Source organism: Bos javanicus, chromosome 9, assembly GCF_032452875.1.
Source record: "Bos javanicus breed banteng chromosome 9, ARS-OSU_banteng_1.0, whole genome shotgun sequence".
Taxonomy (NCBI): Eukaryota; Metazoa; Chordata; class Mammalia; order Artiodactyla; family Bovidae; genus Bos; species Bos javanicus.
The window spans coordinates 63,956,118-63,982,228 of NC_083876.1; the positions used below are offsets into that span (position 1 = coordinate 63,956,118).

Sequence of the window (26,111 nt, forward strand, 5' to 3'; positions counted from 1 at the left end):
GGAAGCATCACTATGAACAAAGCTAGTGGAGGTGAGGGAATTCCAGTTGAGCTATTTCAAATCCTAAAAGATGATGCTGTGAAAGTGCTACACTCACTATGATGGAAAATTTGGAAAACAGCTGTGGCCACAAGACTGGAAAAGGTCAGTTTTCATTCCAATCCCAAAGAAAGGCAATGCCAAAGACTGTTAGTACCACACAATTGCACTCATCTCACATGCTAGCAAAATAACGCTCAAAATTCTCCAAGCTCAAAATGCTCAATTCTCCAACGTTCAAAATTCTCCAATGTTGGCTTAAAACTCAACATTCAGAAAACTAAGATCATGGCATTCAGTCCCATCACTTCATGGCAAATAGATGAAGAAACAGTGGAAACAGTGACAGACTTTATTTTTGGGGGCTCCAAAATCACTGCAGATGGTGACTGCATCCATGAAATTAAAAGACACTTGCTCCTTGGAAGAAAAGCTATGACCAACCAAGACAGAATATTAAAAAACAGAGACATTACTTTGCCAAAAAAGGTCCATCTAGTCAAAGCTATGGTTTTTCCAGGAGTCATGTATAGATGTGAGAGTTGGACCATTATGAAAGCTGAACACCGAAGAACTGATGCTTTTGAACTGTGGTGTTGGAGAAGGCTCTTGAGAGTCACTTGGGCTGCAAGGAGATCCAATCAGTCCATCCTAAAGGAAATCAGTCCTGAATATTCATTTGTTGCTGAAGCTGAAACTCTAATACTCTGACCATCTGATGTGAAGAACTGACTCATTGGAAAAGACCCTGATGCTGGGAGGGATTGGGGGCAGGAGGAGAAGGGGACGACAGAGAATGAGATGGTTGGATGGCATCACTGACTCGATGGACATGAGTTTGAGGAGGGTCCAGGAGTTGGTGATGGACAGGGAAGCCTGGCGTGCTGCAGTCCATGGGGTCACAAAGAGTCAGACACAACTGAGTGACTGAACTGGCAACTGGGATGGAATCTAGAAAAATGATACTGATGAATCTGCTGCTGCTGCTGCTAAGTCGCTTCAGTCATGTCCAACTCTGTGCGACCCCATAGACGGTAGCCCATCAGGCTCCCCTATCCCTGGGATTTTCTAGGCAAGAATACTGGAGTGGGTTGCCATTTCCTTCTCCAACGCATGAAAGTGAAAAGTGAAAGTGAAGTCACTCAATCGTGTCTGACTCTTCGTGACCCCATGGACTGCAGCCTACCAGGCTCCTCCGCCCATGGGATTTTCCAGGCAAGAGTACTGGAGTGGGGTGCCATAGCCTTCTCCAACTGATGAACTTAGTAGAGAACAAACTTGTAGACACAATGGAGGAAGGTAAGGGTGGGACGAATTGAGAAAGTAGCATTGACATATATACATATCATGTATAAAATAGTTAGTGGGAAGTTGCTAAATAACACACAGAGCCCAGCCTGGCCGTTCTGTGATGATGCAGAGGGGTGGGAAGCTCAAGAGGGAAGGGATATATAAAATTATGACTGATTTGTGTTGTTGTATGGCAGAAACCAATATATGATTGTAAAACAATTTTCCACCACTTAAAAATATGAAAAAAAAAAGACAAAAAATGCAGAGTCCAAAGAAATGGGACAGACAAAGAGAGAATGATTTGCATTATAACAGGCCTCTCTCTCTCTCTCTTCTTTTTTTTTTTAGAGAAAACTAGCATTTAGTTGGAGAGGGTGTTTCAGAGTGGTTGTGTACCCTGGGAAATGCTAGGTGTTTCTATTCAGTGAGGGTTTGAGCAGTTGATTTCCACAAAGCATGAGCTACAGCCACACAGGTGAGCAGTGGAGCATGGGATGCACAATTCATATGAACTTACTCCACTACTGATACTATGTGTAAAATAGATAACTAATGAGAACCTACTATACAGCAGAGGAAACTCTAGTTAATGCCCTGTGTTGACCCGGATGGGAAGGAAATCCAAAAGGGAGGGGATAGATGTATTCGTGTGGCTGATTCACTTTGCTGTACAGCAGAAACTAATACAACACTGTAAAGCAATTATACTCCAATACAAATTAGTTTAAAAAATGGGCTTATTTTAGAACCCAGAGGACTTCTAGTGAGGAAGCCAAAGTTCTGCTTTCACGGTATGACAGAGCATTTGGAAATGTCCTTACACATGAGCTGGCAAAACCGACAATCCTAAGAGTTTCTAGGCCTGAGAGAAATTTATAGACTGAGGACAAGAAATCTGAGAGAGTCATAGCCCAGATGCTTGGGACAAAGCATCATACTCCCAGTTTCTTATTGTTTCAAGGTAAGAAGATACATTTGGCCATTTGTGTATTTAGGTCAGGTTCTCAAATTGAGTCTATACAGCGCCTTAAAAAAAATTTAACAGCTATATTTATAAGAGCTCAAGTTGTAAAATAACCAGATCAGTTCCAAGATGGAGTCACTCATGCTAAGCTTTCCGTGAGTAAACCAGAACCACCTGTCTTCTGCGAGACTCTCCCAGAACAGGCAGACCCAGACCCCCCAGTCTGTGCCCACAGGCCCCACACACAGTCTCCACAGAAGGGAAGCTAATGTCAGCAAGGCCCAGGGCCAAAATCACTGAGAATGGTGACTGCAGCCATGAAATCAGAGGACATTTGCTTCTTGGCAGGAAAGCTATGACAAATCTAGACAGTGTGTTGAAAAGCAGAGACATTACTTTGCCAACAAAGGTCTGTATAGTCAAGGCTGTGTTCTTCCCAGTGGTCACGTACAGTTGTGAGACCTGGACCTTAAAGAAGGCGGAGTGCCGAAGAATCGATGTCTTGGAGCTGTGGTGTTGGAGAAGACTCTTGATAGTCCCTTGGACAGCAAGGAGATCAAACCAGTCAGTCTTAAGGGAAGTCAACCCTGAATACTCATTGGAAGGGCTGATGCTGAAGCTGAAACTTCAGTATTTTGGTCATCTGATGTGAACAGCTGACCCATTGGAAAAGTCCCTGATGCTGGGAAAAATTGAGGGCAGATGGAGAAGAGGGAATCAGAGGATGAGATGCCTGGATGGCATCACTGACACAATGGACATAAACTTGGGCACACTTTGGGGAGATGGTGAGGGACAGGAAGGCATGGTGTGCTGCAGTCCATGAGGTCGAAAGGGTCAGACATGACTAGGTGACCGAAAACAACAACAACAACCTCCTTGTTACTCCTCCTTTGGTCTTTAAGACTCTCTGGCCTCCTACAGTCCTTCCAAGTGACTTTTCTCTCTGCCAGATGGGATGCTGCTCCATCCATGAATTGCTGAATAAAAGCCTACTGATCAGTACATTGTAGAAAATTTTCTTTTAACAAACCTTAGGATTAATGGTTCCATTTACAAAGCTTGAAAGAAAGTGAAAGTGAGGTCACCCAGTTGTGTCAGACTCTTTGTGACCCCATGGACTGTAGTCTACCAGGCTTCTCCGTCCATGGGATTTTCCAGGCAAGAATACTGGAGTACGGTGCTATTTCCTTCTCCAGGAGATCTTCCTGGCCCAGGGATTGAACCCCAGTCTCCCGCATTGTAGGCAGACACTTTACTGTCTGAGCCACCAGGGAAGTCTGTTGACTTGGGAAATGGGTGGCAGAATCCATTCTAGAGAAAAACCATTTTCCGTCTAGTGAATGCCCGTGAGAGGATGAGGGTCCAACAGGTTCCCCTAAAAGCTTAGAGAGGTTAAAATTTTTTTTAGATCAATGTGAAATTAGCATGACAATATTTGGCAAATGGAGAAAAAAAAAACATTATTTGCAGTCCCACTGCCACCCCTTGGCAATAACCAATATAATTTCTGTGAATTAAAAAAAATGTATGTATGGAGAGAATACACTTGTGGTTGCCAGTGGGCTGGGGGTGGGGAGGGATGGATTGAGAGTGTGGGATTAGCAGATGCAAACTCTCATACAGGATGGATGAACGACAAGGTGGTACTGTAGCCCACAGGGAGCTACAGTCACCATCCTGTGATCAATCACAACAGAAGAGAATATGAAAAAGAATGTATATGTATGCATAACTGAATCACTTTGCTGTACAGCAGAAATTAATACAACATTGCAAATCCACTATCCTTCAATTAAAAAAATATACGTCTATGGATCGCTAAGAGAGGGAAATGGGTGGCAGAATCCATTCTAGGGAGAAACCATTTTCTGTCTAATGAACGCCTGTGAGAGAATGAGGGTCCAACAGGCTCCCCTAATGATGACTTGGGTCCCTGTCCCTCTCCTTCTTCCCATGGGGAGGTGAGGCAGACCTGCCTGCAAGGAGGGTCCCTGACAAAGATGGGGATGCAGCAGGGCAGGGGTGAATGCAAAGAGCTTATTTTTTTGCATAAAAATAGTGGGAGACATTTGAGTTTCAGGAAGTAGCCTTGGATAAAGGGTGTGGGGACAGGAGGAACAACAGGAGAATGTGGAATGGGAGGTCGATGAGAATGGGGAGGAGGGTGGGCTGGGGAACAAAGTCAGCCAGTGAGGCACGCCCGCCCTGAGGTGCTGGAGCCTTGGAAGGTGAGGCTGCACAGTGGTGGGTCCCCTGCAGGGCCTGGCAGACTTGAAAGGAAGCTGCCCTGTGTGGATGGAATTCGCAGGGATCAAGAAGAAAGGTCACTTTTCCATATTTGGGTCTTTGCTTCATACATAAGAAGAATGGTTTGAAAGAGGTAAGAACAGAGGAGACACAAGAAAGAATTAGGACCAAGGGGATCAGGAAAAATACAGGCTCCCCAAGGAATGGTCAGATTTTGGGGGAAGAGGGTAAGAAGAGCTCCAGTGTTCCCTAAGTTTTGTAGGATAAAGAGTCTTTCCATTTACTAAAGGGAGGAGTGACCTTATAAATTTGTTTGGAGTTACAAGTGTCAAGGGGCTTCCCAGGTGGTGCCAGTGGTAAAGAACCTGCCTGCCAATGCAGGAGACATAAGAGATGCCGGTTCAATCCTTGGGCCAGGAAGATCCCCTGGAGGAGGGCATGGCAACCCACTCCAGTATTATTGCCTGGAAGATCCCATGGACAGAGAAGCCTCGAGGAATACAGTCCATGGGGTCGCAAAAGAGCTGGACAGGACTGAAGCAACTTGGCACACGTACACAAATGTCAAATTACTACAATCTGGGTAAGAAAATTCTGTATAGTTATAAAAAATTTCTTGTATCTTCCTCTTTTTCATTTAAAATGAAATTGCATACATTTTCCTGTGTTACAGAATATTAGAGAATTGACATTTTTTTCTTGGACCCATTATGTTCTGGGGTCCAGTTCTGTTACTATACAATCTTATTTAATCCCTACAACATTCTCTGAGGTAGTCAAATCATTGCAACCATTTTTAAAAATAAAAAACTGAAGCCTAGAGTGGTTAAGACATGTCCAAGTTTGGACAGGACTTTCCAGGAGGAGCCAGTGGTAAAGAACCTGCCTGCCAATGCAGGAGACTTAAGAGATGTGGGTTTGATCCCTGGGTTGGGAAGATCCCCTGGAGGAGGGCATGGCAACCCACTCCAGTATTCTTGCCTGAGAATCCCATGGACAGAAGAGCCTAGCAGGCTATGGTTCATAGGGTCGCAAGGAGTCAAACACGCATGCACACAAAGTTGGCCAGCCAGCAGTGACCAACCCCAGGAGGGAGACTGGATCCATCAGAGTGCAAAAGCCTTCTCCACAATCCCATGACGCTTGCCAGAGAAATCAGAGAATTGAAATCCGTCTCCAAGACCATCAAGGGGAAATATCAGAACAGCAGGAATGTAAAAGATTCTTCTCTCCTCCAGGGAGAGATTTGATGAGATTTGACTCTGTGATAGGAGTAGGCTTTCGATTTCACAATATGTAGTTGGCCATCAGCTTTCCTACAACTCAGCCTGCCAAATGACATGATCCTCTTCTATATTAATTTAATAGCTGTTCTTTTCACTTTTGGGGCTTGGCTCGTCCCGCTTCTCCTTGGAAAGCACTTCCATGAGATGCTACTAAAACCGATCAGTGTTATGTGGCTGCAGAAATCATTAGCCAGAAGGCTCTGGTTTCGCTCCGTGAAGGATGTTGGTGCTGAAATTGGAAGTTGACTGAGGGGTCCTGAGTAGTGACCCTCAGAAAGAGTGAGTCCCTGTGCCTGGTGGCCATCATCTCTGAAGCTACCAGCCACACCTCTGCCCTGTGGCTGGTTCTCCCAGTTCACTCAAACCCACACATCCTCAGTCCTATGGATGCCCAGAGGAAGTGGTTCTTTGTTGGAGAGTGTTTCCCTATCCTGTAGGTGTTCAGTTCAGTTCAGTCACTCAGTCGTGTCCAACACTCTGTGACCCCATGAATCGCAGCACATCAGGCCTCCCTGTCCATCACCAACTCCTGGAGTTCACTCAGACTCAACGTCCATCGAGTCAGTGATGCCATCCAACCATCTCATCCTCTGTCGTCCCCTTCTCCTCCTGCCCCCAATCCCTCCCAGCATCAGAGTCTTTTCCAATGAGTCAAGACTCCTTTTTTGTTCTAAAAGGCAAGATTATCTAAACTACAAGAGTGAAAATCAATGGTAAGATGAACAATGACTGCAAAGCACAACCAAATCTCTTGCCCTCTTTCACTTATTCTAATGAAGCAGGGATGGGTCCACCCCTGCACAGTGCATAGCTGGCTGCTGGCTGCAGTGGGAAGAACAAACACTAGCCTTCATGGTTCTGTTTATACTTAAAACTGTGAACTTCATTTATTTTAAGAATAAAATACTGTGTGCTTTAAAATCACTTATGTTCTCTTAAGTCAATGACAAGGCTCGGACTTCATATTTAAGAAATGTGTGATGAAATCCAGAAGCAACACAATTAGGTACTTAATGAAAAAAAAAAAAACTCCAAATAAAGAAATCTTGCTTAAAAAATGTGTGTGTGTGTGTGTGGGGGGCAGGGTGGGGGCTGTGCCACGTGGCATGTAGAATCTTAGTTCCCCAACCAGGGATTGAACCTGGGTCCCCTGCAGAGTCCTAACCACTGGATTGCAAGGGAATTCCGAAGAAATGTTACTTTTAAAGGAGCCACATCTGTTGGCATTCACTCAACAGTCCTGGCACCTGTCTTCCTTGAATCAACTAGAGACCTGGTAGTGAGGCTGCAATGGGTGTTCCCAGGCTAAGGAAGAGAAGTGGCACCTGCTGGGCTGGGAGGGGTGGAGGGTTCACCAGACTGAGGTTTCAGTGAGGCTGCAGGCAGCTTGCTGAAGAATAAGGTGAGAGCGCCTTATGGGGAGGAGGGAGTGGGGTTGTGGGGATGAGCAATTCAGGATGATGACTAAGTCTCAGGTTGCGACTCCAGAAGTGAAGTTGCTGAAAAAGCGGTGAGAGTCCAAGTTGATAGGATCAAGAAACTCTGAACAGAAGGGATTGTAGACCTAAAACTTTAACTCTGCAGAGGGAGAAACGCATGCCTACACTCACCACAGCCACAGCTAACCAGACAGACTTGCATGATCCAAACTAGTTAAAATAGTGGGAGGCAAACAGAGTGACAGCATCTTAGGAGCCTGTCTGCTTTCAAGGGTCACACACGGAGGAGTCCTCTGTCACACCTGCCACATCTTTCAGTCTGAACGCACTTTACTTCTTTTCTTCTCCCAAGGCAAATGCACAGACCAGCTCATAACTCTAGGGTTTAATTCCTTTAGAGAAGACGTCTGCATTCTAGCCCTCGTCCTTGTAGCCCTGACATTTTGCAAAGCTGGTCAGGAAAGTTCTCTCATCTTCATCCTGACATAAGAACGGTGAGGCAATACCAGGGTGGCCTGGCCTGCACGTGCGTGGCGGCTGTCGTCCAAAGCACCTGCAGTCGTGTTCAGTATTCGGAGGGAAGCTGTTCATGCACTGTTTGGGCCATTTTGGCCTGCCTCATTTAAAGCTGAGTTTTTAAAAATATGGACAAGACAAACCTCTTTAGTAAGTGGTTACAGCATTTAAAAGAATTAAACAGAACATAAAATATCAGGTACAATCTAGACGCTTTGTGAAACTGTTTTAGGTGAGTGTGTGTGTTGGGTCTTGTGTTGCTGAAACGGTTCTCAGGAGACAAGATCACAAACGATGCACTGCTGTTGTTGTTGTTTAGTTGCTCAGTCGTGTCCGACTCCTTGTGACCCCATGGACTGTAGCCCGCCAGGCTCCTCTGGCCATGGGATTCTCCAGGCAAGAATCCTGGAGTGGGTTGTCATTTCCTTCTCCAGGAAATCATGCATTATTTTAACCCTAATTTGATTAATCAAGCATATCTAACTTTATGCTAATTCTTTTGTCTTTTTCTTGGCTTGCTGGATCTGAGTTCCTGGACCAGAATTGAACCTGGGCCCTTAGTAGTAAAAGTGCAGAGTTCTAACCACTGGGTCGCTAGGGAATTCCCAACTTTATGTTAATTCTCAAGGCAATGGAGTGAAGGGCTGTGTTTTGTTGTTGTTTTGTTTTCTGTTTGCTTTTTAAGGTTGGGAAAATATATTTAAAGAAGCAAACATATCTCATTTCCTATTGTGTCCTAGAATTCCCTTTAATTGTTAAGTTCATTCCTCACAATGATGAGTGTCCAAATTGAACATTTTCATGAGAATAATTTAATCTTGGTAAGCAATCATGAAATGTGAGATAAAATACTAACTCTACAGGTAGTTTTTTCTCGAGACTGTAATTATCTACTTCAAAGTTTGTGGATAAATAGTATAATTTTTATCCGCAAATCTTTCTTTCAACCAGTCATTCATCATTTATCATCTCCTTAGCAGAAGACACATTCTCTTTTGCAGGATCTCATTGGCTGGAACCAAAGTGACAGGAACAAAACAAGAGGCTGCAGAATTTAATGGGAGGCGGGGCACAGCCATTCAGCCTTTTCAGGTCCAGCCGGGCTCACTGACTGATGGCCGTGTACCAAGGCTGCGGATGGTGGCTGGGCCTTCAGAGGGTCTAAGGCAAGTCAAAGGGAGTGTGGCAATGCCTTCAACATCTGAGAGGCGGCATCGGATTCCTTTAATTCTTCTTGCCCATTTTGGCCATAGCTCATTGAAAACTCAGCATTCAAAATATAGCCTAGCTATAATATGAAGAAATTAATTAAGTGGGTGGTAATTGGCACTTAAAAAGTGAAAAAGTAGACTTCTTCCCTGGAGTTCCAGTGGTTAAGAACTCGCCTGCCAATGCAGGGGACAGGCGTTCAACCCCTGGTCCAGGAAGATCCCACATGCCCCAGAGCAACTAAATGCTCATGTCGAAACTAAGAACCCACACACTCTAGAGCCTGCGCTTCCCAAGAGAAGCCACCACAGTGAGAAGCCTGAGCACTGCAAGTAGACAGCAGCCCCTGCTCGCTGCCGCAGCTAGAGAACACCCTCTCACAGCAGTGAAGACCCAGCACAGCCAATGAATTCAAAAAAGTGAAACAGAACAGAAAATATCAGGGTGCACCCTGAGTGCCTTGGGAAATATTTCATTTAGTGTGTGTGTGTGTGTGTGAGCACGCACTGGGTCCTCGTGAACAACACCCTTCTTACTATGGATCACAGTCAAACGCCTTTGAAGCCACTGCTCTACCAGATGCAGGGGTGGGATGCACCGAGTTCTTCCTGTGTGTCCTCAGGCGCTGATGCTGCCTCAGAGGGAAGCTAAGGAAAGACCAGGAGGGTGTCTTATTCCAGAGCTGGGACATGGCCGAAGTGAGAGCCTAGAGCTCCAGGCCCTGTTCTGAGGCACTTCACCACCGTCCACTCACATGCACATGAAGCCACAGCAATGCTTATAACTGACCCTCATCCTAGCAATGAGGGAGGCCAGGCCGACAGGCGCCCAGCCCTTGTTAGTAGTCTAGACCGTCCACACCAGAATCTTAACCTCCACCCAGTGTTGCCCGATGACCTGCTCCAGTGGGGTTTCTTGGTGTTGGCATCCTCAGTCTAGCCAACTCCCCCATCTTGAATTACTTAAGTGGCTCTCAGACGCTTGATGGCAAAGTCACCTGCGCTAAGAAAGGTGGCATCTCTGTCAGCATCCGCACCGTCTTCATCACACTCATACTTTGTCTGCAACCTGCCTGCAGTCATTCCCACCCAATGTGGTAAATCAACTGTATTTCAATACAAAAATTTTTTAAAAGTCTCTTTGAGTAAGATTCACACATTATCACTCGGTGTGTATCACTTATATACATTATTACACATATTAATACATATTATACTTTATATCAACATATATTATCTAACCCTCCCGGGACCATTACCTGTGTAGAGAAACGTGTTGGAATGTCCTCCCACCACCACATCCACACCCTTCACTTTCTGAGCAATGAGTTTATCCACTTCAAAACCAGAGTGTCCCAGTGCAATAATTTTGTTCACATTTAGAGTTTTTAACTTATCTACTTCTGGTTGCAATGCAGTGATTTCATCTTCGAATACTAAATTCGTTCCTAAGGAAGAAAAGAAAATGGACATTTACTCAACAATTGCTTTTTTAAAAATCATATTGCTTATTATATAAGCATATCAAGTAAAAATACCTTACTATCTAAAGTTCTTAAATTTTTAAGACCAAAACTTATGTATAAGTTCAGTGTAATATCTCTACAAAGCCAATAAAAATTCACATCAATATTCTCAGTTACATTCCCTTAAGTTGCAATGGGGCTTCCCTGGTGACTCAGATGATAAAGAATCTGCCCAATGCAAGAGATCTGGGTTCAGTCCCTGAGTTGGGAAGATCCCTTGGAGAAGGAAATGGCAACACACTCCAGTATTCTTGCCTGGAAAATTCCAGGGACAGAGGAGCCTGGCAGGCTACAGTCTATGGGGTCACGAAGAGTCAGACAGGACTGAGAGTCTAAGACACACACACACACAAGGTTGCCTGTTGGCTTAAGGCTGTGGATGATACTATGTTGCTCGAGTTCAGTCTTAAACTGTAAGCAGGGTTCAGATTTGTGATCTATTTCTTTAATCTATTTGTATTTTTATTCAGACTTCCATTAGGTCAACACAAAGCATGCCTGAGCACATAAACATGTTGGACTGTATACATGCCAAGTCATTATGCTATATACCTTAGTGCTGGATGTCAATCATATCTCAATAAAACTTAAAAAAAAGATTAGCTACTGTATGGCTTTGTTTGCAGGTTCAGCACAATCAGCCTTCAAACTCGAAACTCTTGTCAGTGACTAGTCCTTGAATTGACGCCATTGACAACGCTGTCTCGTCCACTGGATAAGGTCAGTGTTAGAGCATCGTTGAGCACTGATTAGATTGCGTTCTAATCTGCCGAGGACTGCTGGCCCTGGGAGCCTTGCATCCCTCCCAGGAGGCTCACCCCCTACACAGTGGGAGCTGAAGCTTGCCTGGCGAGTGTGAGTGTGACCGCACAGCTGGGCGCTGTGTGCTGCAGGCTCGCACTACCCGGTGTGGTAAGCCCACCAGGCTCTCCCTTTGTCCCTGTCCTGCAGTCAAATCGCTGCATGGCTGGAGGGCTTACAGCTCTGACTGGCACAGACAGGACTACAAATACAGATACGCTGCCCTGAAGTCACAGCCAGCCAGCTGTGACTCCGGACCTTCCAGAGGATCTGCAACCAACCCTAAAACAAAAATGCCAAAAGATGAATCAGTCTCCTAACAACTTTTCAAAACCCAGGAGTCTGTTATGTACAGTTTGAAAAGTATTCATCTATGGAGCTATGAGATGGTTAAACATATCACTTCTGATGTGTGGTGTTTGGGGGTCTTGGTGTGTTCCAGGAGGGAACTCTGGAGTCCCTCGAATCAGTTAAGATGATTTGTGCCAAAGAGCATGGAAAATAAGCAGCAAGGCTGATGGTAAAGCTGGGGGTACCCCAGACTGACAGCTTGAAAACAAGTGGTTCACAGATGTGGATGGGATCTGCAGTGCTGCCAGTAGCTCACAGGGCAACATTTAAAGATCAAGAGTTATAACAGCTTGGCCATCACTGTCTGCAATGAGGCCACTAAGAATCATCTGATTATTCTTGCCAGCCACCCCAAGAAGCTCAAGGCTCCCAGGTCACCCTCAGTGCTGTGTCAACACTGATCCTCTCACTGATCTCCCCTTAAAACAATGAAGTGCACCCTCCCCATTCCACACTTCTGCTTAATTTCTCTCTGTGGCATTCACCACCTTCTGGTGTACCAAACATTTTCCTCATCTATTTCTTTTCCCACTAAATGGGAAGATCCAGTGGGCAGGGCTTTTTGGGGTCAGTATCTCTGATGCCAAGAACACTGCCAGGAACAGAGGTAGGCCCCCAGAGGGAATGAATGAATGAGTAATTGAATGGATGTTTGCTGAGACTTATGCTTCATCCTCTGCTTCAGTGTGGTGGGCAGGAAAGAAAAAAAGTCGAGAGAAAGGCCTCTGAGGACAAAGGAATGTATTCTCCTAACACATCAGAAACCTCACATGATTGGTCATCCCACCTACAGAAGGCATGGGATTTATTTCAGGATAATATGAAGGGAAAAGTGCAAGTGTTAGTCGCTCAGCCATGTCCGACTCTTTGCAACCCCATGGACTGTAGCCCATCAGGCTCTTCTGTCCATGGGATTCTCCAGGCAAGAATACTGGAGTGGGTTGCCAAGCCCTCCTCCAGGGATCTTCCCAACCCAGGGACTGAACCTGCATCTCCTGCATTGTAGGTGGATTCTTTACCATCTGAGCCACCAGGGAGTGAGAGGAATTTCATTATCTAAATAAAATAAATGAAATGTGCTAGAAATACAAATTATATCTGTGGGCACCCAGGCCACCAGGACTGAAGGATTAAGACTGGATATTTGGGGCCAGAGATCGACAGAAGGAGCCAGGCTGCTGAGCCTGTGGTCTTGGGAGAAGCAAGCGTCCCCCGAGACACTGCTGCACCCCTGCCCAGCTCCTGCACTGGTCCCTACATGATGCAGCCCCTTTCTCCTGGGAGATGCTGGAAAGAGTGTGGTCCTTTCAGCTCTCACGTCTTTTGTAATCTGGTAAGGTGCCGTCTGAGTCCCAGCAAGGCTGGTCCCCGCCCCGTCTCTCCACCATCCCCCTCTTCTATCTTTTTATTGGTGACTATTTTTAAGAACGATTTTTAAAGTCTTTATTGAATTTGTTACAATATTGCATCTGTTTTGTGCTATGTGCTTAATCGCCCAGTTGTGTCCAACTCTTTGGGACCCCGTGGACTGTAGCCCACCAGGCTCCTATGTCCATGGGATTCTCCAGGCAAGAATACTGGACTGGGTTGCCATTTCCTTCTCAGGGGATCTTCCCAACGCAGGAATTGAACCCAGGTCTCCCACATTGCAGGTGGTTCTTTACTGTCTGAACCACCAGGGGTGTCTGTTTTACATTTTGTTTTTTTGGCCATGAGGCACATGTGATGTTAGTTCCTCAACCAGGGATGAAACCCATACCTTCTGCATGGGAAAGTGAACCACTGGACCATTAGGGACATCTCCTTATTGCTGACTATGAAAGAAGGGACTAACGTTTTTCTCCAAATCATGCTGAACTCCTCAGCCCAACAACCAGTCCTCACCCCACTTTCCAGCTTTCTCTTAGAATCCATGTTCCAGGAAACTAAACACCTACTACTTTGGGATTGTGGCCCCACACCTGCCTGCTCTCGTGTGTTCATTTCACAGCTTTCACTGGGAAGCCCCTCGTACTGGCACCAGGCAGGTCCCTGCCCTTGGCAGCATGGGTCTCAGAAGATGACTCTGACCTCGCTTCTGGAATGCCCTTTGCCCCAGGATTCTTCACACACCTTAGAGGGGGCCAAGGAGGGTCTTCATCGTGTCTACCTGACCCCCGAGCTGGCCATCCTGCTCTTCACTCACCAGACTCTCTTCCCTCCCTCCCCGACTTTGTTTATGACATTAATTAGATTCTACCTTTAATGAACTCAAATCCCCCTGGAAGGAACAGACATCATGGAGACACATAACTATTCTGTTATTCAACATGTCCACATCTTTAGTCAGAGATCCTGAGCTGGCCCCTCTATTAGGTTCCAGATGTTCACTGAGAGCAGACTAGCTCTGTCCTCGGGCTGCTCCCAAGGAAGCCCAGAGTGAGGACAAATGTGATCAGGGGAGGCATTTTTGGGGGGTGCTAGGGACTCACAGCAGGAGCGTCTCACCAGAGGGCGACCTGCGGCAACTGGGCCTCAGGACCCCAGCCCAACCCACGTCAGTGATTGGTTCACTCTGTAATCACCACCCTCGCCTCTGGGCAGGAAAACCCCCGGGGGCCCAGACAGAAGGTGCCCTGAACCTGGGAAGGGCTGATCACCTTGCTGTAAGCAGCGGGACGGAAGGGCCAGAGCCATGCTGATGGTGGAGAGAAGCCCGAGACTGTACTCTGGGTACCTCCAGTGGGGCCACATCCTTTTTACTCAGAAGACCACTCACATAGCTCTTCAAAAGCCAGTAATTCATGAGGTCCACGGGTGCCTGCTGTGGCATTTTCACAATGATTTCAGCCACAGCCATGGACCACGTGCAAAGGCTTGGGGGAGGGATGTCACCTGGCGCCTGGGGTGCCTGACGAACCCCAGGTCCCCAGCAGTGGAGAGCAGCCCAGCCCTGCTTCTGAGCTCACACCACTCAGGGTCAAGTGCACTGACTTTTGTGTTGTTTCTGATGGCCTGCAACTACTTTAACAGCAACAGGAAACACATGACATTTCTGTCATTTTCTAAAATTTCCTTTATCAGTTTATTCTTGCCAAAAACCCTTGTTTCCTTTTTTTCTTCAAATATGGAAAGAAAATTGGCTTGGATAATTTAGAAAAATCTTCCCAGGTGACACATTGGTAAAGAATTTGCCTGCCAACGCAGGAGGCGCAAAGAGATGTGGGTTTGATCCCTGGATGGGGAAGATCCCCTGGAGAAGGAAATGACAACCCACTCCAGTATTCTTGCCTGGAGAATCCCACAGACAGAGGAGGCTGGTGGACTATATATAGTCCATGGGTCTGCAAAGAGTCTGACATGACTGAGTGACTCACTTGCAATTTAGGAAAAATGTTTTTTTGTTTTCACTGCCAAACCATTCCTGTAAAAGTGGCTCAAAAATGGTTTTCTGAATGGTCTTAGGGTTATACAGATATATGTGTGTGTATATTTGGCTATAGCAGATATACATATATATCTGTTGTATGATACACACACACACAAAAGACCATTCAAAAAAAAAAAAAATATATATATATTTCCCAGAAAGCCAGATACAACAAAGCCATTAAAACAAGAGATAATGAAAAAGGGAGCTAACTATTCATAGAATAATCATACTAGAAAAAAGGAAATTGAGGTAAAACCCTGGCTCTGGGCTCCCTGGTTCCACAGAAAAAAGGGGTGAGTTACGTGACTCTCATTTCCCAATAAATGACTCCTTCTGACATCAGCACTGGATATAAATGGCCCTCTCATCCAAATTCTGAATATGCTGAATTAAGCAATGTTACTGTTGATGTCAACATTTCACTGAGCAGGAGAGCAAGGGTCTTTAAGAAGTTACTTAGGGCAACTGGAAACCACTAGATTGATATTTCAATGACATCCACAAGTGGCCAACACCACACACTGTTCCTACTTTGACCAACCATCCAGAAAAATAATGCCACACTCTGATTTAGTGCCACCTATTTTCAAGCAATGAGTGCTGTAAAAGAAGAAAATACCTGGATTTGAGAGGAAAGGGGTTTCCTTTGAAGTGTATCCAACAATCCCCACAACTTCATCACCAACAGTAAGAATTTTATATGGTGAATAAAGTCCTGAAATTTTAGACGCTAGAGGCCCCTTGGCTTTAATGTTTGCGCTCAGAATTGGAAAATTGACCTCTTTGAGTAGTGGATCAATCAGGCCTTCCACACCATTATCAAATTCATGATTTCCCAGTGCCTGGTGGAAAGGGAAAAGAGAAAAAGAATTAGGTACTCTGAAATTGCCAGTAAAAACATACTTCAGAGAATATTACCTTGGGGAATTCCCTACTGGTTCACTGGTTAGGACTCCATGCTTTCACTGTGGATGACATGGGTTCAATTCCTGGTCAGGGAACTAAGATCCCACAAAGCATATGGCACAGCCGAAAAAAACAAAAAAAAAGACCTTAACACAGAGTTCTGAAAACTGGAGAAGCTCTAGGAAGCTGACTGTATGACTGATGTCCTCCTCAGGCTCAGAGATTTTACTCCGGAGCCCTGGGGTCAGGCCCAGGGGCAGTCAGATCACCAGGCAGATTTCCAAACCCCAGGCCCTGTATCACCTGCTGAGGTGACGTCAATGTGTGTGGAAGGCACTCGCAGACAGGTCAGTGTCCTCCACCTCCAGGTCTGGGGCAGGTTGAGAGTCTGCATTTACCAGGCTCTGTCCAGCCCCTTCTCTCATAAGCCCATATCTCAATTCACCAAACCAATCATTCCATTCCCATATGCTGGGGACAACTGTTAAAATCAACAGGACTTTAGCAAAAGGGGCTGGAGTCGTGTGATGAACAGACACTTGAGGCATCCCCTCCCTGACACAGCTCCCATCCCCTGGGTCATGACACCCTTACGTTCCCATAGCTGTTTCTTCCCTAGTACTCCGTGGTCCTCTGTTCTTCTGGGAAGGGGAGGATTCCCAAAGGTAAGCAGGAGATTGCACTTTGATAGCAGAGCATTGGTTTCTGCTTCCTGTCAGTTCTGGGTCACCCTGGGTTTCACTCTCAGCAGCTTCACATCCAAGGATGAGTAGGATGAAACCACCACAGGCCTTTGGGGCTCTGGATGGGCTCCGAGCCAGGGCTCTGGGAGGAGCTGGCATGCTTTAACACAAGACACCCTACTCCCAACTTATTCCCTAGCTCCTTTTCCTCACTACTTGGGGAGTAGCTGCTGAGCCAGAGCTATCACCCTGATGTCTGGTATCTTTCCCCAGGGTGATGCTAACAAAAGAGGACCGGCTGGCCACCTCCCCCAAAGCCTTCCACTCCTTCTCTATCCGTCTCCTGGAAAAAACTTACCCACCGCAGCCACCCACCCATGGGCTCTGGCTGCCAAGGCTGATTTGCTATCTTAGTACTTAACTCAGTGAGTTCAAACTTTCTATACAGCACACTTGATTTTGCTTCACTTTGAGGGTCATCTGGGAACAGGCTTAGAAGTGCTGACTGGTGACCCCTCCATCTACATGAACACCCCCATCCCCGTGTTCTCTGACTGTCCCCATCCTCCTCCTTCCTACCCATTCCACCGTGTAGCAGCTTGTTCTGCACATCCGTGGGGTCCTCCCCACAAGGAGTGCCCCTGAGTCACTGGGACCTTCACCTCCAGCCTTCACCCCGCTCAGTGCTGGAGCTCCTCATCTGCCTGGCAGGTGACCCTCGCCAGGACCCACACTCAAAGGGCCGTGTGCATCACATCCTCATCTGCACGTGTTTCCACAAAGAAAGCAGCACAGTGTCTTCATGTTTCCATGTACCTGTCTTCCTGATTAAACTCAGAATTTCTGAACTTGCCTTTTATCCCATCTCTGAATATCTGCTCATTTTGACTTCTTCCTCTTACCTAAGTGCTTCCCTCTTAAAGGCTGACCTACTTAAAGGTTCTCCCAGTCTTGGGTAATTGTCTTTTTCTCTTGTATTCTTAGAACATCATGGTTTCTTCCTATGGTGAAATAAGTCTGCCTTATGAGGTTACAATAACTCATAATAATCTGGCTTAACTGTACAGGTTTTTTTTAATGAATGTTTCCATAGCTCTTCATGAAAGATTGTCAATGCGTCAGCTGCCTTGCACTTTACCATTATACTGCTAGTACTCAGCAACAGCTGGACTTACAGTTTTCCTTTATTTGTCTTGCTTGGTGTCTCCTCCTTGGACTTGAGTGTAAAGCCCTGAAAGTGGTGACCTTGGCTGCCTTTCCACCTCTCTGCCTGGCAGGGAGAGAGTGTGCTTGGAGGTGTGCAAGAGTTGCCTGAACGCTGTCGCTGCCACCCACACTTTCAACACCCAACTGAACATCTACAACCCCAACTTGACTCTGCATCTCTATGTCTGGCTGCCATGTGGACATTGCCCCGAGTCTCACAGGCACCCCAAGCTTATTGCGCTCAAGCTCCTGCCTCTGGAATCCCCATCTTGGTCCAAGGTACTGCCCTTTCCCCAGTCAGTTGCAGCCAGAAACCCTGGAGCACCCGAATCCCTCCCACTCGCTCACTCCCTCTCCTTACCTCCCACCAGCATCTCTCGCTTTATTTAAAAGCTCCAGTTCAGCCTACCCCATTGCTCCCACCTGCATGTGGTCCTGGCACCCTCACTTCCAACCCTGCCCCCCAGCCGGGCCTTCAGATGCCACCACTGCCGTCTCTAAACCTGCACCTTGCTGCCAGAATCATCTTTCTAAAATGCAAATCTGAACTTGTTGGTCCTGACATTAAAGGTCCTGAGAGGCTCCATCTGAACTTCCTCTGTGATAAAGTTCAATGTCCTGAGCCCTTTGAGGTCTGGTCTTGCCTTCTCTTGCAGCTTCCTTCAGACACCCACCTCCAGACAGGCCTGGATGCTCCATCATTCATGAGCAGTGACCTGAACACATTTCTAAACTGAGGCTTCCTCCGGAAGAGGAATGAATGAATAAAACAAAAGCTGTAATGACAGCGAGTCAGTATTTACTAAGTACATGCCACACACCAGCATCAGGTAAGGTGATTTTGTGTAGCAAACCTGGTTTTGTGCTGTGACGTTGGTATTATTACTATGCTTGTGTTACAGAGGGGAAAAACTGAGATCTAGAGACATTAAATGAATGGTTCAAGGTCACAAAATTAGTAAGGAGTGGAGCTGGGACCAGAGCCACTTCTGTTTGACTTCAACTTTCTTAACCTCTATGCTTGGCTATAATGGGCTTTGCATAAGAGAGTAAGGACTCAAAATAAATTCCTGACTACTCACAGTTTTCTGTGTTTTCACTTATCTTTATCCCTCTGTATATGATACATGGACTTCCCTGGTGGCGTAGTGGTAAGGAATCTACCTGCAATGCAGGAGACACAGGAGACATGGGTTCCAACCCTGGGTTGGGAAGATCCCCTGGATGAGGGCATGGCAACCCACTCCAGTATTCTTGTTTGGAGAAACCCATGGACAGAGAAGCCTGACAGGCTACAGTGCATGGGGTTGCAAAGAGTCTGATCCAACTGAAGCAACTGAGCATGCATGCATGTGCATATGATACATAATTGCTGATTGATTGATATATACATAGAAGGGGCTCCCTTGGTGGTCCAGTGGTTAAGAATCTGCCTTGCGACACAAGGGACACTGGTTCAATCCCTGGTCCTGGAAGATCTCCATGCCATGCAGCAACAAAGCCTATGAGTCACAACTACTGAGCCAGTGCTCTAGAGCTGGTGCTCAACAGGAGAAGCCCGCAGTGAGAAGCCCTCACACAAAGATGAGTAGCCCCTGCTCACTGCAACCAGGGAAAGCCCACGCACAGCAATGAAGACCCACCACAGCCAAAAATAATAATAAAAAGATATATACATAGATAGGAAGATAGAACATTCCTTTCCCATGCCAGGCCTTTACTGCCTTATTCAACTAATTACTCTAGCTCCTGAAGGCCAATGGACCTTCTGGAAGAAAGACCCCAAACACTCAAGGTCCTCCCTGAGTTAGCAGTCCTTCCTGTGCTTGATGGTCCCCTCATGGCAGCCCTGGCAGACCCTGCACCTGCCCACTGAGTCCCTTACCATGCAGCACAGTTTTGGGAAGAGAGCAAGGATGCAGCATCAAATGAATAAATAAATGAACAGAAAAATCCTCCATCAATTTCTTTCTCCTACACACAGCTAATTCGTCCTACAAATACCAAAGCAGAACAATCCCTTTGTAAATGCGTATCTCTAGAAACTCAGCGCTTCCACCTTCTGACCTTGACTTTGCCTGCTCCCTCCTGTTCTCCTGCACCTATCAGAGCTCCACCATTTGCCCACTCTGCAGGGGAAGGATCGTGCAGTTCACCTGAGGACACCTGCTCCCACACCCTGCCGGCACACAGGAAACTTGTGAAATACACTGCTTCTTCATTCGTTCCTATTGCTTTTATTAATAATGTGAAAATACTTCAGGAAGAGTCTGCCTAGGAGTAGAACTTAGAGCAATAAAGATACAATGTAACAGAGCCTATAGTCTTTCCTTGTTCCTTTATATCTCACAGAAACTTTGTAGGGCAACCATGTTGTTGCTGTTGAATCTCTAAGTCGTGTTTGACTCTTTTGCAACCCCATGGACTGTAGCCCTTCAGGCTCCTCTATCCATGGCATTTCCCAGGCAAGAATACTGGAATGGGCTGCCATTTCCCTCTCCAGGGGATCTTCCAATCCAGAGACTGAACACATGTCTCCTGTGTTGGCGGGCAGATTCTTTACCACTGAGCCATTAGGGAAGCCCCAGTACAAGAATTTAGAAATTCACATTGCAGTATTATTACGTCTTCTCGGGTCCTCTCTGAAGACCCTGTCCACCTTCTCATATGTATGCTTGTTGATTTTTTGCTGCTTTGCCCAACTAACGTGTACCAACTTATGTTGTACCATACCCTGATATGAGCTAACCTCTTCTGTGCCACTTATCACTCTAATCCTCACATAAGCAAGTGATTTTCCTGGCCCTAAAGGACATTCTCACATTTTTTCTCACTTTTCTGCTTTCCAAACATTTCATTTCCAATACTAGAAACGAAACTCATTTTCATTCATTTGTTAATTTGAGAGCCCTATGCAGCCACTAGTTCTAGCACTGTCATCACCTTGAATACTTTTAATACAAACACTAAATTTCACCAAATGCACTTTTCTGTAATTTAAGAGAGTCGAACCTCACAAAATGACCTTTTTCAGTATCTCCAACACTGGGATCATAGGAACACAATGCGAGCGTCTGGTCTAACCCCAGCTTATTATCCTCATCACTTCCTTGGTGTAGGAGAACCCCGGGGTTCTCACCGTTAAAAGCAAAACAAAACTTGATGATCATATAAGAAAGAGACTTTTCATGTTCTCTGCCTGGCTCAGCCCAGTATTTTCGATCATCCAAATACCTGGAATATTGCCAGCCTTTTATTCTTCTTCTTCTTTTTTATTTATAAAATTAAAAAAATTTTTGGCTGTGCTGTGAGACTTGTGGGATCTTAGTTCCCTAACTAGTGGCTGAACCCAGGCCCTGGTGGTGAAAGTGCAGAGTCCTAATCCTGAACCGCCAGGGATTTCCCTTGCTTGCCTTTTAAAGCTAAAAGCAAACTGAAATGTAAGGACAAGGGAGATATGCTTCTTCTCTGACTCAAAATCCTATTGTTGTTAAATAAATTCTGCAGAACACAGTCAGATGTTTTTAACCCCAACTGCAGGCATTTGTGAATATTTACATTTGCATGCCAGGTGGTACTAGTGGTAAAGAACCTCCCTGCCAAAGCAGGAGACATAAGAAATGCAGGTTCAATCCCTGGGTCAGGAAGACTCCCTGGAGGAGGGCATGGGAACCCACTCCAGTATTGCTTGTCCACGGAGAATCCCATGGACAGAGGAGCCTGGCAGGATACAGTCCATAGGGTAGCACAGAGTCAGACATGACTGAAGCGACTTAGCATGTATATTTGCTGTGTATAGTTTGTGAAAGGCTTTGCAGAAACTCTGCAAAGACAGGGCCCAAAAGGCTTTTCAGGTCGTATGAATCAGCAATGGAAGAATGAATTCATCTGGTTGAATCAGCAAAAGAAGAATGAATTCATCTGGAGTTTCTTGTTTTGATTAAAAACATTCTGAAGTGAGGAGTGAGGGAAAGCTTGTGTTACCATCATTGGTTTATAACTCTCATTAATTCTGAATGCAGGACAAAGTCTAACTTCCTTTTGGGGATAAGCAATTCCTGACATATACCCATTTTAAGGGGCTTATACGGTGACCACATGCCTATTTATTCATTTATTATCATTATACTGAATGCTAATGAGAATTTAACAGTCAATTCAGTTCAGTTCAGTCGCTCAGTCGTGTCCTATTCTTTGCGACCCATGGACCGCAGCAAGCCAGGCCTCCGTGTCCATCACCAACTCCCGGAGTTTACCCAAACTCATGTCCATTGAGTCAGTGATGCCATCCAACCATGTCGTCCCCTTCTCCTCCTGCCCTCAATCTTTCCCAGCATCAGGGTCTTTTCAAATGAGTCAGCTCTTCACATCAGGTGGCCAAAGTATTGGAGTTTCAGCTTCAACATCAGTCCTTCCAATGAACACTCAGGACTGATCTCCTTAAGGATGGACTGGTTGGATCTCCTTGCAGTCCAAGGGACTCTCAAGAGTCTTCTCCAACACTACAGTTCAAAAGCATCAATTCTTCGGCGCTCAGCTTTCTTTATAGTCCAACTCTCATATCCATACATGACCACAGGAAAAACCATACCCTTGACTAGATAGACCTTTGTTGGCAAAGTAACGTCTCTGCTTTTCAATATGCTGTTTAGTTTGTACATAACTTTCCTTCCAAGGAGTAAGTGTCTTTTAATTTCATGGCTGCAGTCACCATCTGCAGTGATTTTGGAGCCCAGGAAAATAAAGTCAGCCACTGTTTCCACTGTCTCCTCATCTATTTGCCATGAAGTGATGGGACCGGAGCTTTAAGCCAACTTTTTCACTCTCCTCTTTCTCATCAAGAGGCTCTTTAGTTCTTCACTTTCTGCCCTGAGGGTGGTGTCATCTGCATATCTGAGGTTATTGATATTTCTCCCGGCAATCTTGATTCCAGCTTGTGCTTCTTCCAGCCCAGCATTTCTTATGATGTACTCTGCATAGAAGTTAAATAAGCAGGGTGACAATATACAGCCTTGACGTACTCCTTTTCCTATTTGGAACCAATCTGTTGTTCCATGTTCAGTTCTAACTGTTGCTTCCTGACCTGCATACAGATTTCTCAAGAGGCAGGTCAGGTGGTCTGGTATTCCCATCTCTTTCAGAATTTTCCACAGTTTATTGTGATCCACACAGTCAAAGGCTTGGGCAGAGTCAATAAAGCAGAAATAGATGTTTTTCTGGAACTCTCTTGCTTTTTTGATGATCCAGCAGATGTTGGCTGTTTGATCTTTGGTTCCTCTGCATTTTCTAAATCCAGCTTGAACATCTGGAAGTTCACAGTTCACGTATTGCTGAAGCCTGGCTTGGAGCACTTTGAGCATTACTTTACTAGCATGTGAGATGAGTGCAATTGTGTGGTAGTTTGAGCATTCTTTGGCATTGCCTTTCTTTAGGATTGAAATGAAAACTGACGTTTTCCAGTCCTGTGGCCACTGCTGAGTTTTCCAAATTTGCTGGCACATTAAGTGCAGCACTTTCACAGCATCATCCTTTAGGATTTGAAATAACTCAACTGGAATTCCATCCCCTCTACTAGCTTTGTTCATAGTGATGCTTTCTAAGGCCCACTTGACTTCACATTCCAGGATGTCTGGCTCTAGGTGACTGATCACACCATTGTCACTATCTTGGTCGTGAAGATCTTTTTTGTACAGTTCTATGTATTCTTGACACCTCTTCTTAATATCTTCTGCTTCTGTTAGGTCCATACCATTTCTATCCTTTATTGAGCCCATCTTTGTATGAGATGTTCCCTTGGTATCTCTAATTTTCTTGAAGAGATCTCTAGTCTTTCTATTCTATTGTTTTCCTCTATTTCTTTGCATTGATCACTGAGGAAGGCTTTCTTATCTCTCCTTGTTATTCTTTGGAACTCTGCATTCAGATAGGTATATCTTTCCTTTACTCCTTTGCTTTTGGCATTTCATCTTTTCACAGCTATTTGTAAGGCCTCCTCAGACAGCCATTTTGCCTTTTTGCATTTCTTTTTCTTGTGGATGGTCTTGATCCCTGTCTCCTGTACAATGTCACGAACCTCCGTCCATAGTTCTTCAGGCACTCTGTCTATCAGATCTAGTCCCTTAAATCTATTTCTCACTTCCATCATATAATCATAAGGGATTTGATTTAAGTCATATGTGAATGGTCTAGTGGTTTTCCCTATGTTCTTCAATTTAAGTCTGAATTTGGCAATAAGGAGTTCATGATCTGAGCCACAGTCAGCTCCTGGTCTTGTTTTTGCTGACTGTATAGAGCTTCTCCATATTTGGCTGCAAAGAATATAGACAGTCTGATTTTGATGTTGGCCATTTGGTGATATCCATGTGTAGAGTCTTCTCTTGTGTTGTTGGAAGAGGGTGTTTACTATGACCAGTGTGTTCTCTTGGTAAAACTCTATTAACCTTTGCCCTGCTTCATTCTGTAGTCCAGGACCAAATTTGCCTGTTACTCCAGGTGTTTTTTGACTTCTGGGGGCCATGAAGAGATACCCCACGTCCAAAGTAAGAGAAACCCAAGTAAGATGGTAGGCACTGAGAGAGGGCATCAGAGGGCAGACAGACTGAAACCACAGTCACAGACAACAGGCCAATCTGATCACACAGACCATAGCCTTGTCTAACTCAATGAAACTAAGCCATGCCATGTAGGGCTACCCAAGACGGATGGGTCATGGTGGAGAGGTCTGACAGAATGTGGTCCACTGGAGAAGGGAATGGAAAACCACTTCAGTATTCTTTCCTTGAGAACCCTGTGAACAGTATGAAAAGGCAAAAAGATAGGACACTGAAAGATGAACTCCCCAGGTCGGTAGGTGACCAGTATGCTACTGGAGACCAGTGGAGAAATAATTCCAGAAAGAACGAAGAGATGGAGCCAAAGTAAAAACAACACCCAGTTGTGGGTGTGACTGGTGATAGAAGCAAGGTCTCATGCTGTAAAGAGCAATATTGCATAGGAACCTGGAATGTAAGGTCCATGAATCAAGGCAAATTGGAAGTGGTCAAACAGCAGATGGCAAGAGTGAACGTCAACATTCTGGGAATCAGCAAACTAAAACAGACTGGAATGGGTGAATTTAACTCAGATGACCATTATATCTACTACTGTGGGCAAGAATCCCTTAGAAGAAATGGAGTAGCCATCATAAACAACAAAAGAGTCCAAAATGCAGTACTTGGATGCACTCTTAAAAACAACAGAATGATCTCTGTTCATTTCCAAGGCAAACCATTCAATATCACGGTAATCCAAGTCTATGCCCTGACCAGTAATGCTGAAGAAGCTGAAGTTGAACGGTTCTATGAAAACCTATAAGATCTTTTAGAACTAACACCCAAAAAAGATGTCCTTTTCATTATAGGGGATTGGAATGCAAAAGTAGGAAGTCAAGAAACAGTCAATTACCATCTTGTAGATACTGAAGTCAATGGAAAGTACCTAGTATCCACCCAACGAAAACAAATACATGATGTCATATTGCCACAGTCCCCCATCCCTTCCTCTATCTGGGGCGGATGCTGAATAACTGATGGAGTCAGTCTTCCCCACCGAGTTTGAAATGAATCTCAAAACTCTTCTTTTCCTGGCCCTGCAGGGAGTTACTGTCAATTAACTAGAGACTGATACTTGAGATGAAATTGTTCTCCATGCCTGCATGAAGATAATAATGATAAGTGTGAAATCTATTGACTTCCAACAACAGTAAAATAAAACTTCAGAGAAGAACATGTGCTAGAGCAAATGATTTCACATCCTTCCTGATGTTTCTCTCTTTTACCATGTTTGTTCCACAAAGAGTGCAGATGGAACCTGCATCTGAATCCAGCTGTCACCTGACAAGGCGCGCCTGACCACCTTGTCCTGTGAGGCCTCATGCCCACGTCCAGTTTTTTTCTTTCTCAAAGCTTTTCCTAAGAGAAGCTGCTATTTCTTCATTTACTCCCTTCATCCATAAACACATGCTCTCAGTGGTGCTGAGTAAATGAATGAACAAGGGCAAATAAGAACATCCTCAGGGTGAGAGTGAGAGAAACAAAGCCCTTGGTGTTGGAGTGGGTGGCACTGGGGGCTGACACAGGGAAGAGGGCCAAAACCTGAGCCTTCTGCTCCTTCTTCATGGTCCCCAGGAGGGGACACAGAGGTCGGTGGCCACTGGCTGGCCTTCTATAAAGGTCTCCCATTATGCCAGAATT

At 45.4% G+C, this 26,111-nt stretch overlaps 1 protein-coding gene across 1 annotated transcript in view; it reads right to left on the reverse strand.

Moving 5' to 3' along the window:
* Positions 1–26,111, reverse strand: part of NT5E (5'-nucleotidase ecto) — a 72,997-nt gene that overhangs the window by 20,264 nt on the left and 26,622 nt on the right. Inside the window, exons 2-3 of the mRNA XM_061427908.1 lie at positions 15,705–15,927; positions 10,255–10,443 (exon numbers count right to left, since the gene is read on the reverse strand). Coding sequence (XP_061283892.1) covers positions 10,255–10,443; positions 15,705–15,927 — 412 coding nt within the window. The remainder of the gene's footprint in view (positions 1–10,254; positions 10,444–15,704; positions 15,928–26,111) is intronic.